Here is a 15,034-nt window from a genome sequence, read left to right as displayed (position 1 = left end):
ATTTTAATTTACTGTTTTCTCAGAAAGAAGAAAATACATTAATAACACAAAAGAGAGGGGTTTATGTGAACAGTAATCTAGTGCAATTCTACTATTTTTCCAGAAGCATATACCATTATGAACACTCAACATTAGTTCCAGTTAGCCAATAGGAAAAATGCTCTAATGGAAGGTTACGGAATAATTTATTCATAGGCCAGTTAATAAGACCCTGGAATGCCCTTGCCCAGAGCAAGTTTTCCAACCATATTTCCTTGTTCTGGTTTGTTCTGCTCAGAAAGGCATCTTTCTAAGACATAATTAAGACCTTTAGCCATATCATACCTTTTAACTCAGGAAGGTCAGTTCTAGAAATATAGAGGAAACTAAATTATGCTCAAAGATTTTCTCCAAAGTATTGTAAATGATAAGGTTAAGGGGGACCTGAAAGCAAGTTAAATGCCCCAAAACTAAGAACTGACTCCATAAATTAGAGCATCAATAGGATGAAATATTGCTCAATCATTAAAATGCTTTTCATATAAGATTTTAAATAATATGGGGAAATGCTTACTTTATATAACATCATGTGTGTACATGTTCCCTCTGTTTCTCTGTCTCTCTTTCTCTGTCAATTGAAAAAGATAATGGGAAGCACCAAAATATTAATACTGGTTATCTGAGTAGTAGGACTCTGAGTGATTTATTTTTTTATATTTATTAGTGTTTCTAAAGTTCTCTATAATAAGAGTATACTTACTCTATTAATCAGAAAACCCACAAATACAGTAATAGAGTTTCTACTCTGTGATCTAGGGTCTTTAAATAACAATCAGTATGCTTTCAGAAGACCATAAATGTGGGACACAAGTAGATATCTTTTTTCTCTCCATCCTGCACTGCTTTTTTCTCATCCCACTCCTCCAACCCTTTTATTTCAACTTTCCTCACATCACTGTGCCATAACCCCATAACTAGACATACCGAGAAACTGAAGTGTAATTATTCAATATTTTAAAATTTTTAAATTGGTTAAATAGTTTAATTTATCTTAGAACACATAAAAAGGAGGTAAAATAGCCTAATGGTTAAGAGAACAGGCTTCAAAATCAGACAAATGTAGGTTTGAATCTTAGTGTGCCACTTAGAGGACCTCACACAAGTTTCAATTTCCTTAACTGTAAAGTGAGAGTACCGCCCTTCTTACTAAACTCCTGCGAGGATGAAATGAGAGAATGCATAAAAAGCATAAGATAGTAGTAGGCACTCAATAAAAGGTAACTGCTGTTACTGTTTTGTAGTTAATGCTACAGTTGCTTTTGGTAAACAGCCCTTAAATTTTAATTTTCCTGTGGGAAAAAAGGCTTAGTGGAGTACAATGGTTGTTCACAGTCTTTTGGACTTGTCACACCACTAAAATTTCAAAAACAACTGGGGAGACCTATATGGAGCCGTCAAAATATTCTTCACAAAGTGAGTGTTATTAAAACCCACCAACAAATTTATCAGGACTATTTTTTCATATAAGAAAAACCCCTTGAACATCCCCTAAAAAAAGTGGAAGACAGTCTCAGAGTAAAAGAAATTCGTTCCCAAGAAAGGACAGTTGACAACTGCATGACAAAATTATCCTTATTTTTTTTGTTTTGTCACATACCAGTAAATACTTAAGGACCAACAGCAGTATGCAAACTGGCAGCCTGATCCTTCAACCATAAATTAAGTTGTTTTATCTACCTCATGGAATATTCATTCAACAAACACTAACAACTTGCTATTAAGCAGAGGAATTCAGGATCAAATAAAGTATATAAAAACACCATACACAGTGCCTTGTATATTACAAAGCACCATTAAAATATATAATATTTTAAAAAATAAATAAAATATACAATATTCTTATTACAAAAAAATACAAATACTATAAATTGATTCCTAAGAGAAAAAAAAGTTTTCCACCCACTTGTTTTAAGGGCTTAATCATTTTCTATATTCATGCTATCACAAAAGACATTAAGGAATTATTAGAATGAAGATTTTCCATATTTTTTCTTTAGAAAATAGTCATATTTGTGATGTAGCTCATGACTCTGCCGTTCTCTGTCTTATGGGAACTGAGGATGTTACTTTTCCCTCAGATGGTATGACTCTCAAGGGAAAGTTACTAAGCTAGAAATTGCTGCTATAGTTATCAGATTGTGGAATCTGAATACTAAGGAAGAAAATTTAACATGATCTAAAAGTTAGGTTCAGACACAGAGCAAATTTTATTTTCTTAGTTTTGAAAGTATTATAAGATTTTCCAGTGTTAAAATTTACTTTCAAGTATGATGATCAAGAAATAACAAGACACCAAACTTAGAAATTAAACAGTTTTTAATTTTCTCTGTTGTTTCTTGATCCACTGAAAATAATTTCTCAATGTAACACATTTAGGCAGCTTTTTTGTCACTTTCTTTGGGTTCTACTTCTTTAGGTAATAATGACTCGATCTTTAGTAACAAACCTTCACTTGTTGAACTTCGAAGGAAAGCACGTACCACAAAGGGTCCTGAAAACAAAGACAAGAATCAATTTTCATTTTATTCCATAGATACCTAATGAGCAAACACAAACATACAACAAGAAACTTTATAGGACTCGTGTTATATTTTCACTTGAAAAGTACTGATATTACTGAACTATTATTTTGAATTATAACAAAGGGAAGATCGCTTCATTTCTAGAGTAGAAGACAAACTAGCTGTACCATAGTATATTAGAGATTTATAGATGAAACTACACATATTCACTAATAATTCATTTCTCTCTTTCAGAAGGGGATCACCTAGAATTTATTTTATTGCAAAGTCAACAGTAAAGGGAACAGGTGATGATATTTACATTTGATGGCAAGATTCTAAATATTTATTTAAGACAGTCAGCACAGATGCTAACTCTGTGTTACCAAACATTTAGTAAAATCCCTTAAAAATTAAAAAGCCTTTCATAAGAACAATGTTAAGGGACCCTCAGTTAAAATGGCAAAGAGAAGATAACTACATTGCTTTTAGAGATTTACTGTTCATCATTCTACTCCTGATATAGGTTCAGAGGCTCCTATACTCAAAACAAAGTTCTCCATGAAAGAGAAGAATCTATACACATACAATCACTAAGTACTATGGTCATATCTAGCACAACAGAATTAACAAATGAGGTATTTATTCATCAGTATGTTTAACTCCCAAAGAAGGTTAAACATAACGTGAGATTGTGTTTTAATTATACACTTGGTTTATAAAATGAAACATGACAGATTCCTATAATGGTAAGCCTGTAAGTGCATAGTCAAATGAGGGTTACAGACTCTTGCTTGCTTTCAACCAGCGGAAAGAGAACACGTTTGCCTGAGGAAGCACTGTGAATGGCAGGTAATGCAGTGGGTACTACACGTGTTCCTAGCCTATGACACAGCTTCCACATCAAGTTTCACTGTTCTCCACGTATCACCCCATTTATAAATAGTGATTCTTTTGACATGATTAAAAACCGTGTTTCTTTTCTAAAATAAATAAGATTAAGAAAGCCAACTGCTAGTACCAGTGACAAAGTGAATGGTCTGGCTTCAAAATATCATCTATCTCATAAATGACTTTAGTTTCTGCTTAAACACTATTGTAAGTTTAAGGCAATCCGTTACAGTTTTCTTTCAAACTTTATTACATTTAATGGTAGAAATAATGTGGGAATTTATAAAGGTTTCACAATGTATTCCTTATTAAAGAGGTCTCCTCTCCAAACAACTACAACTTCTTAATAAGGTCATTAGGAATCCTTTGGAGAATTAAGTTGTATTTCTTTAATCCCTGGAAATATTATTGCTATTGCAGTTGCATATTAACTGGATTGTTTTCTTAATATTTTACATTTTTAAAGTATCACAGAGCTACAAGGAAATCTTCCCCAGGGAACCACTTACCCAAATTCAGCGGTCTTTGCCTACAAACTTCACTGATAATTGCTTGCAGATTGGCAGCTATCTGGTCACTTGACATATCCAGCTGAAAGAAAAGGATATATAACGTTAATGATGTGAAAGTGAGATGATAATTCAATTTTTGGTAACTGTATCAATACTTGTTCCAGACAGTTTTTTCAAATATTCAACTAGTGCAAATTATGTATTAGGAGACCCTACTGTGAAAGAAAAAAACTTCCATAACTTTTTTCAGAATACTACATTAACATGTCTTTACATGTCAAGACTTAATTACCTTTTAGAACACATTATAGCAAAGTGTTTTAAAGTTGCTCCACTTGCGATTCCTTGAATTCCAAGTAATTTCCCCAAAGCATATCCTGGGGCAGAATACACCATTCCCCCCACCCTTTCCCTACCACCAAGGAATTAGTGATATTTTGTCTTCAAGTTGTTTATTTTTTAAAATAAACTAAGAAAATATTTAGAAGTTAATGCTTTCAAAAGTCCAAAATGAAACTACTTGACAACGCACATTCACATAACATATCCCACACAGAGACATTTTCAAGATGCTATGCTAACACTCTAACTCTGCAATAACAACTCTCCTGCTACTTAGTAAAAGCTACAGTAAGTAAATATATAGTGAATGAGCCCTATTCATAAAACACCTAAACCCAGCACACATCTTTGGAAAGTCCTTCAGTTTACCATTCAAATTCAGTGCATGTTATTCTTCTTAAATATACCAGTTAAAATCAGTTCTATTGCATTCCTATGTTTAGAGGATTTTGCACTTTGCCAAATGAATCCAGTTTTTAAAATTCATATAAAACTTATGATAGTGTAATTGGCAAAAATTAGACAGTAAGAGTTCAAACAAGAATTCTGTTTTCCAATGACTCTTGAGACCGTTGTGAGAAATGTAGTACATAAGCATAAAGAGAATTCCTCCTGAAACAAATTATTCTCATCATCGTCAGACAACATTTATTCGACATTCACTTAGGCATGATGCAGTACCAAACCCTAAATGAGAAGGCTTGGGCATTACTGGAGGAATTTTCACTTTATGCCAATCCACAAGTGGGAGTCTGGAGAGGGAAAAAAATCAAGCAATACTTAGTTCTCCTTATTAAATCCATAGAACTTATAGACTTTAAGTTGTACTGAAGTAGGTAGTTCACTGACAGACAGGGCACCTTACATTTGCTATGGTAAAAAAAAGAAAACAAAACAAAACACCAAGAGTATCAACATGTGTCCTTTCATTCCTCTCTTAATTCTCCACTTTCCCTCAAAATGTCCTCCTTTCTATTACCAACTTAAGTAACCAACACAGCTCTAAGGAGTTCCTTTACCCTTTGTAAAGACCTATACCTACCTTAGATTTGGGAAAGCAATAGATACAAGAAAAAGCAAGAGGTCCAGTATATCTTCCTTGATAGTTACAAGCTATACTGTTGGACTGTATATACTAAACGTCTCAGATTTTTGTAACTATACTTTCTGCAGACTTATATTGCCATTCTTACAATAACCTAACAACATAGGCTTTAGAAATGCAAAACAAAAAAACCCAAACAACAACAAGAACAAAAAAGAAATGCAAAACAGATGACTTCAATGGTTTCATTAAGTTTTAAAATATACAAATTGTTTTAAAATATAGTTTAGGGCTTCCCAGGTGGCGCAGTGGTTGACAGTCCGCCTGCCGTTGCAGGGGACACGGGTTCGTGCCCCGGTCCGGGAAGATCCCACATGCTGCAGAGCGGCTGGGCCCGTGAGCCATGGCCGCTGAGCCTGCGCGTCCGGAGCCTGTGCTCCACAGTGGGAGAGGCCACAACAGTGAGAGGCCCGCATACCGCAAAAAACAAAAACAAAAACACCCAAAAGTATAGTTTACACTTTTGTCCAAATTTTAGCACCTCTAATTATCAGTACTATGTCCTCTACTGAATCTTAAAATATATTTTTAGCCATAATACCTCACTTTACTTTTTCTTTTAGATATTTTGTAAAATTATGAAAAAGATATATTTTATGGGCATAACTTGGATTACACAATTGACTACTGATGACAAAGAGCTATGTAAAAAAAATGTATGCATGAATGCATGCATTTTATCAAAACTTGCATAGGAAATTTATTTGGGCCGACAATGATCTAGAGATAACTCAGGAAAGCAACATTTACAAGCTTCTCCATCTATATCTCAGTTGCTCTGTTCTTCCAGTAGTGCTTTTCCACACCGTAGCATTCTGTGGCCTGACAAAGGTAAGGAGGACCATTTTGAGGATATATTATCTGTTAGATTCTCAATAGCAGAGCATTAGACTTGGCAAAGCAGGAAAAAAGTGGGGCCTGGGGGAGTGGAAGGGGTTGACCTTGAAGGCGATACTGAACTATGTTAAGCACTGTATTTGTGTGTGTACATATGTGTGTATTTGAATATATAATAGTCACAACAGTACCTATGTTTAGCTAAAGTGATTGTCCACTACAGGGTAAAATAGTTATTCCTTGTTCTGTAGCATAAATGTTTTTAAGAAAAGACTGATTTACTGAATCCTCCCTTCTGCTTAACATCCTTATTATATCAGAAATGATTCCCTAAGCAGACTACATGGAAGACTTCCCAAAGATGTCAGGGAGGTGGCTCAATCAATACAGCTGAACTATACCTCTTTGCTTTAACTCTCAGATTTTCCTCTTTCTATGCAATTCCTAACCTTTGTTTTCAATCACTCTCTACCATTATGAGAAAACTAAAAAACTGTGGTCCTTAACCATTGTTTGTCCCTTTGAGATGCAAACATATGCAGGATAAACTATAGTCATGAGAGTGTCTAAGACAGTGATTCTTAAACTTTTTTCGGGTTATCAAAACTTGCACCAGAAAAATGCACACAGGCACACAAAAATTTTAGCCTATGCTTTTAGGGTCTTCGAGGATTCTTTGAATAAAAGAAAGGGGAAGAGAGAAGAAAGTCTCCTGAGGAAAGGGGCTCAAGTTAAAAGGGCTACACTCTGAGAACCACCAGTGTCGCTGTTTAATTCGGCTCAAATACTTTGAAGGACTAAGGACAACAGTATGGAAAAAGGATTCAACTTAATTTTCTACATTTTACAGAGGACAAAAAGAAAAAGAAAAAGAAAAGTGTGTGTGCATAGTTTTTAAACAATCATATTTTCCACCTAAAGTGGCCAGCTTCTGTCACTGTAAATATAACAGTCTCTAGATGACTGATCATCTCTAGCTGGGAACTGCAGAGAGGACTGCTGCTTTGGATAAGCACTTGTTAGAACACCTGACCTCCAAAAGCCCTTCCAAGTGCAATGTTCTAGGGTTACAAATAGGGTAGCCTGGCAATGGTTTCTGCAGGTGGGCCAATACTCAATTCCCTTGACTCCTGAAAGTCTAAACCAAGAAAAGGAAGACAAGACAGTCTGTGTATCTCCTATACAACATTAAGTAACAGTAGTAGTAGAAGTAGTAGCAGCAGCAGTAATAATAATAATAATAGAGCAGCTCTATTTATTGGGTGCTTACTCTAAGACAAACTCTGTTCTAAGCATTACATAGATATTCTCATTCATTTCTCCCACGTATCCTAAAAGATGGGAACCATTATCATTCCTCTTTTTTTTTTTTTTGCGGTACGCGGGCCTCTCACTGTTGTGGCCTCTCCCGTTGCGGAGCACAGGCTCCAGACGCGCAGGCTCAGCGGCTATGGCTCACAGGCCTAACCGCTCCACAGCACGCGGGATCTTCCCAGACCAGGGCACGAACCCGTGTCCCCTGCATCGGCAAGCGGACTCACAACCACTGCGCCACCAGGGAAGCCCTATCATTCCTCTTTTACAATTAGAAACTGAGACTTAGAAAACTTTGTAACTTATTCAAAAGCATGCACATGATAAGGAGTGGCTCAGCAGCTATGTGCATGAGCTCTAAAGGCAGAGAAATGTGACTTTGAACCTCATTTCCACCATTTATTAGCTTGTAACCCTGAACACAGCTAGTAAGTGTTGGTAATCCTTAATGAAAATTAAAGTGTCAGTTGTCTGGGAAACACAAATGAGTTGGTTATAAACTAAGGGGAGAAAAAGAGGAAACTAAGTGAAATACTGAAAGGGAAAGAATATACATTTAAGTGGGAAAAATATGAACTTTTCTTTGCACCTAATGAATCCTTTCCTACCTTCCCAGTTTTTAGATGTTAACGGCGTACAATTCAGCAACATTTACTTGGCCTTCACTCTTTGTTGAGCAACATGCTGGGGACTAGGAACAGAAAGATGAGTAAGATACAAACCTTAACGTCAAGGAGCTCACCATCTGGTCACTAAAGTACAACATGACAGGTGCTACTCTAATCAAATGAACAAAGTGCCACAAGGGTAGAGAGGAAGAAGTGACTGCCTTTGGCAGAGAAGGCTTCACAAAGGTTATATTTAAATTGAGTCTTAAAGGATGAAAAATTCTGAAGGACAAAGAGGATCTTCTAGGCAGATGGAGCAGCAAGAGGTAATGTGAGAACAGGTGGATCAGGTGACCAGAAGGCAGCTCACTATATCTAGGCCCAGGGTTGCAAACTCAAATGGCTACAGTGGCCACAGCAGGTAACATGCATGATTGAAGAGGACTGGGTTTGAGTGCATATGCATACAGGACCCACGGGGCACAGGCTGTGCATAGGTGGAGAGCACTGCTCCATAGGGAAGAGGCAGCAGCCACTGAGTGCTAACGGAATGTTACACTGAGGGCTCTGAGGCCGGTTTATCAGAACTCTTGACTGGTGAAGAACAACTAGAAATCTGGATTTCTATGTGACATTATCTAGTTTTTAAATGCTGAATCAATAAAACAGAACAAGTCTGGGGGCCAAACTCAGCCTGTAAGCTGCCAATTTGTAACTCTAGACTTCAAGCTGCATCACTGAAAATAACAGGAAATCCTGAATTTGAACTTGACACTAAATTATAAAAAGATTCGAATGTAAAGCTAAACATTTTAGAGTATATTCTGTCAACAGTGAGAAGCTACTTAATGTTTTTAAGCAGACAAATGGTATTTCTGGTTTACGTTTTGGAAAGAATTTTAGAGGAAGGGTGTAAAACAGGAGTTGGCAAACTTTCTCTGTAAATGGTCAGACAGTAAATATTTTGGGCTTTGCAGGCCTAACGGTTTCTGTCGCAAATACTCAGTTCTGCTGTTGTGGTGCAAAAGTCATCATAGACAATACATAAACAAATGACCACAGCTGTGCTTCAAGAAAACTTTACTTACAAAAACAGCTGGAGAGCTGGAAGTGGCCCACAGGCCACAGTTTGCAGACCTCTGGTGTGGAAGACAGACCAAAGGATGTCTGAGAAAGTGAATGGGCAAAAGAAACCATTACTTTTTGCTAAAGCAGAAAAGATTTTTGTTTTGTTGTGTTTAACAGAAAGCTTTGTTGGGTGCTGATAGACTTTTGGTATCCTACAATGCATCTATTATGCAGACGAGGCAAAAAAAATGTTTTGTCAAGCTAAGAATTGCATTGCCATTTAAAATAAAAGTAGGAGGGCTTCCCTGGTGGCGCAGTGGTTGAGAGTCCGCCTGCCGATGCAGGGGACGCGGGTTCGTGCCCCGGTCCGGGAAGATCCCACATGCTGCGGAGAGGCTGGGCCCGTGAGCCATGGCCGCTGAGCCTGCGCGTGTGGAGCCTGTGCTCCGCAACGGGAGAGGCCACAACAGTGAGAGGCCCGCGTACCGCAAAAAAAAAAAAAAAGCCACAACAGTGAGAGGCCCGCGTACCGCAAAAAAAATAAATAAATAAATAAAATAAAATAAAAGTAGGAAAAATGCTTAGCAACTGTTTCAACAACTGCCGTAAATTTTATATATGCACTTGAAACAAGATGTTGCATGGGGCCTTTCTGGAAGTTTCTTCAGCACTGATGACCAGGGCCTAAATCTGAAAGCAAAAAAGGCATGTAGTGCGTGCCCTATATTTTAAAGAAAGATGCCAACAATTAAGGCCGAAAAGTTCTCACCATAATCAACAACCACGCTAAGGAGAAGCAGGCCAAGAGGCAAGGCTCCAAGAGGCTCTTGTGTAGAGACTGGGGGCACTGCCAGAAGAATATACTAGTTTGCTGAACATATGCTTGAAGGACATCAAATAAGTAAGAGCTGGTCACTGGCCAGAGAAGTGGCAACAACCAAAGTAGGGACCACAAATACAGGCAGATAAGACGGGGCAGTTGCCACTTCTCCCTTATTCCCTTTGTTAAGCCTCTACCACAGAAGAGTTAGGCCTGGAACAGGGAGTAGGGTGAGGTATTTAGAACTGAATCAAGTCACTGCAGCACTCTACAGTCTAGAGTGGGAGAAGGTGTGAGTGAAGTTTTACTAAGCCCTCCCTGCTTCAGATCACAAGCTATAAAAGCCTGGTTCCAAATTGAACAAGTAAAATCTCTGGATAGCAGATCACATTTTTGAACTGAATCTCACTGCACTTTTAATTACTGAGAGCCACTAGAATTATGCCTGTCACCTAACATGCCTGTGTATAACAGAGAAGAAAAATTGTACATGGCACACTTGGAATCGGGGGATGGAGAAGACTATTTCATGTTTGTACTCCATTAAATTCAGACTTTTCAATAGAGCTGTACATTTACACATAGACTGTATTCTGTGCACATGAGAATTTATGTGAATTTATGTTCAAAGGAATCATGGTTATAATAATGAGTGATACTGGAAACAACCTAAATGCCCAAGAAAAGGAGTAAAATTGAATAAATTAAGATATATCCACAATACAGCTATGAAAATAATACTCTGTAAGAATTTTAATGATTTTGGAGAATATTCAAGATAGAGTATTTAAGGAAAATAGAAAACTCAATATATAGTATGACAGCAATTACATAAAAAATAAATGCATAGTGCCTTGGAAATCTCCTCCCCTTTCCTAGAGCCCTGATGATATGCCTGCCTCCTATCCCTTAAAATTCATTTACTCCCCTCCCCTCAAGGAGAAGGTGTTTTTAGGGCTCAAGGCTTCCCTTTTCCATTCCTTCATCAAGGTTTCTGAATAAGGTTTCTGCTCTGCTACACACACACACAAATGCATGCATAGAGAAAGAGCAGTAATGAAAAGCACTAAAATGTTACCAATTGCAATTTTAAAATAACGTTTATATTCTTATTTATGCTATTCAGTATTTTTCAAATATTATTATTATGTGCATGTTATCACCTGTTGATAAAAAAAAAAAAACTAGTTTTAGTTTAGCATTTTAAACTATAAAACCAGTCCTTTAAGATGCTATAAATGGGGCTTCCCTGGTGGCGCAGTGGTTGAGAGTCCGCCTGCCGATACAGGGGACACGGGTTCGTGCCCCGGTCCGGGAAGATCCCACATGCCGTGGAGCGGCTGGGCCCGTGAGCCATGGCCGCTGAGCCTGCGCGTCCGGAGCCTGTGCTCCGCTACAGGAGAGGCCACAGCAGTGAAAGGCACGCGTATCGCAAAAGAAAAAAAAAAAAAAAAGATGCTATAAATGACAAAGCATACTTTATTTCTTCACGTTTCCCTGAAACAAAATAAAAACCATTCTCACTTTTGGTACGGAGGGATAGACCCAGACCTCCACATCCCCCCACCACCATGGGTCCTAATAGCTAATTATGTTGTTACAGACTTATGTATATATTTAATTATATTTTTTGAATTGAAAGGCAGTAAAAGTAACCTTTTTGGGGGTGTACAGTTCTATAAATTTTAACTCCTGCATATATTTGAGTAACTACTACCACAGTACTGGACACAGAACCCAAAAAATCCTTCCTCATCCCTGATGTGGCCTCTCTTAGCCACTCCTAATCCCTGGCAACTTTTCTTCTCTTCAGAAATGTCATACAGGGCTTCCCTGGTGGCGTAGTTGTTGAGAGTCCGCCTGCCGATGCAGGGGACGCAGGCTCGTGCCCCAGTCTGGTAAGATCCCACATGCCGCAGAGCGGCTGGGCCCGTGAGCCATGGCCGCTGAGCCTGCGCGTGTGGAGCCTGTGCTCCGCAACGGGAGAGGCCACAACAGTGAGAGGCCCGCGTACCGCAAAAAAAAAAAGAAAAAAGTCATACAGATGGAATAATTACATGTAACCTTCATTTTCTTTCCTCCATAATTCACATTGTTGTACAACTCTGACCACCATCTATCTCTAGAACCCTATCTCCTGCATCTAAAAGTCTGTACCCATTAAACACTAACTCCCCATTCCCTTCAGCCCCCAGCCGCTGACAACTACCATTCTACTTTCTGTTTCTATGAATTTAACTGCTCTAGGTACCTCATATCACATTTGGAATCATATAATATTTGTCCTTTGGGACAAATATTTGGTGGAATCATATATTTGTCCTTTTGTGACTGGCTTATTTCATTTAGCATGATGTCTCTAAGTTTCATTCATGTTGTAGCAAGTGTCAGAATTTCCTGCCTTTTTAAGGCTGAATAATATTCTACTGTATGTACATATGCATTTTGTTTATCCGTCCAGCCTTAGATGGACACTTGGGTTGCTTCCACCTTTTGGCTACTGTGAACAATGCTGCTATCAACATGGGTATACATATACCTGAGTCCCTGCTTTCAATTCTTTGGGGTATATATCTATAAGTGGAATTGATGGATCTTATGGTAATTCTGTTTAATTTTTTGAGGAACCGCCACACCATCTTCCACAGCAGCTGCACCACTTCACATCCCCACCAGCAATGCTCGCCATTCTCGCCAACACTAATTTCTGTTTTTTTGGTAACAGCCATTTCAGTAGGTGTAGTGCAGTATCTCATTTGGTTTTAATTTGCGTTTTCTTGATGGCTAATGATGCTGAGCATCTTTTCATGTGTTTATTGGCTATTTGTATATCTTATTTGGAGAAATGTGTGTTCAGATACTTTGCTCACTTTATCTTTTTATTATTGACTTATAAGCATACTTTATATATTTTAGATACAAGTCTCTTATCAGGTACATATATAGTTTGCAGATATTTTCTGCCATTCAGTGGCTTGCCATATCATTCTGTTGACAGTGTCCTCTGATGCACAGAAGTCTTGTTTTGATAAAATACAATTTATCTCTTTCGTTACCTGTGCTTTTGGTGTCAGTATGTAACCTTTTGAGACTACTTTCACTCAGGTTACAGTATGTAACCTTTTGGGACTGACCTAAATTGTTGTGTCTATCAATAGTTCATACCTTTTTTTATCACTGAGTCATACTCCATTATACGGATGTACCACATGTGTTGGTTTTTTTTTAATCCATTCACACATAGAAGGATAACTGAGATTTTTCCATCTTTTGATGATTATCACTACAGTTCCTATAAATATTTGTGTTCAGATATTTGTGTGAACATTAAGTTTTGATTTCACCACAAATGTTTCAACTCTATGGGAATGGAACTGGTGGACCTTACAGTAAACATATATTTAGCTTTACAAGACACTATCAACTGTTTTCTAGAGTGGCTGTATTATTTTGTATTCCAACCATCAATGTATGAGAGTTTCTCCATAATCTTGCCATTTTTTAAAAAACTAATTTTCTGCACAATACTTCCTCCTTTCCTTTTGAGACACCGATGATATGAAAGTTAGATCTTTGTTATCGTCCCATAGGGCCTTGACGGTCCTTTTTTTTTTTTCCTATCTTTCATCTCTGTTTTTTAGATTGAATAATTTTTATGATCTACCTTCAAGTTCTTTGACTCTTTCCTCTGTCACCTCCATTAATTTCAGCTCCAGAAGTTAACACATAATTTTTATGAGATCCCTTTCCTAAGTACCCCGCCCCTTGATATCCCCAGTACTTTCTGGTTCCCTGAGGCTCTCCTTTTCAGCACTCTGCCCAGAAAGCTGAGGTTTTATTTACATTTTGCCTCTTACTTCCTCCAACTGTTTTGGCAGTGGGGGCCAACTGGCAGGAAGACAGAGAAGATAAGAAAAGGGTGCATGCCCCTACCTCTTGAGACCATAGATCCTCCAATCAGAAAGTGAGGCAACCCCATTTCTCAATTTTAGATACCTGTGTCTTCCTCTGCACCCACTGTCACTGTTAGGAGCCATGATCTCTATTTCCCAAGCCTGAGGTAGAGGGCTTCTCCTAGAGCTCTCTGCCTGCATTGATGTCTGCTTTCCGGTTTCAGGCTATGTTGAGACCAGGCCATGTGACAACACAAAAGGAAAAATGGCAAACTCACCGCCAGTTTGGTGGTACTTCAAATTCTGGTCTTCCCTAATTCACCTGCTACTATTGACTTTTCAGTCTTCAAATAGCTGCTCCATGCATTCTGTCCAGGTTTTATAATAGGTGCGCTCACTGAGAGAGATAGGGTGTCATGTGATTATTACACCATCTCACTTGGAACCAGAACTTCCCAGGCTTATGTTTTATATATTTATATTTTAGGGTTGGCAAACTTTTTCTGTAAAGGACCAAAGAGTAAATATTTTAGGCTTGGAGGGTCACATATGATTTCTGCTGCATATTCTTTTTTTATACAACCTCTTAAAAGACCATTCTAAGCTCACAGGTGATACAAAAACGGACCACGGAGCCACTGTTTTCCAACTCCTGTGTTAGAATACATTATTTATCTCCAAGTATACAAAAATTCATGCAAAGACAAGTTGTAGTATGATTTATGCTTTACATCACTTTAACAAATCAATATCTTTACCAAAATCTATGGGTGCTGTAAGGCAAAAGCAGCCTTCATCATTGCTCATGATAAAGTTGTCTGAAAAATCCGTAATTTTGTGTTACATTTAATATATTTAATAATTCATAATAGGATCTTATAGATGTTTTATTGTTTACTGTAAATGCTATATTACTAAATGTTATTATTTGTTTAGAAGAAACACTAATGAAAATCGCAGGGAATTATCTTTCAGATCCATTCAATTTCTTCTACAAGGATTTGGATAAAGGCAGAATTCAGTAAAAGCTATCATACTTATCACTGCTTTTTGAAATAAAGCTAACAAAAGAAAGCTGTGTGTACAGTGTACTGACAATTACTT

General features: G+C 37.7%; 1 protein-coding gene across 4 annotated transcripts in view; it reads right to left on the bottom strand.

The window, feature by feature from the left end:
• The window catches only part of MRPL1 (mitochondrial ribosomal protein L1), an 86,623-nt gene that overhangs the window by 14,693 nt on the left and 56,896 nt on the right, over positions 1 to 15,034 (bottom strand). The window contains exons 8-10 of one of the 4 annotated variants that reach the window (XM_089912100.1): positions 3,941 to 4,022; positions 2,486 to 2,530; positions 554 to 607 (exon numbers count right to left, since the gene is read on the bottom strand). In XM_089912100.1, coding sequence (XP_089768226.1) covers positions 555 to 607; positions 2,486 to 2,530; positions 3,941 to 4,022 — 180 coding nt within the window. In that variant the 3' untranslated portion in view covers position 554. Of the gene's footprint in view, positions 1 to 553; positions 608 to 1,954; positions 2,531 to 3,940; positions 4,023 to 14,208; positions 14,434 to 15,034 lie in introns of those variants that run through there. The other 3 variants (XR_002648233.3, XM_022599518.3, XM_022599519.3) reach the window with 3 other exon arrangements.

Source organism: Delphinapterus leucas, chromosome 5 (genome assembly GCF_059928025.1).
Source record: "Delphinapterus leucas isolate spDelLeu-1000000601 "Yukka" chromosome 5, BTC_Dleu_Yukka2, whole genome shotgun sequence".
Lineage (NCBI taxonomy): Eukaryota > Metazoa > Chordata > Mammalia > Artiodactyla > Monodontidae > Delphinapterus > Delphinapterus leucas.
This window is presented reverse-complemented; position numbering and strand designations above follow the sequence as displayed.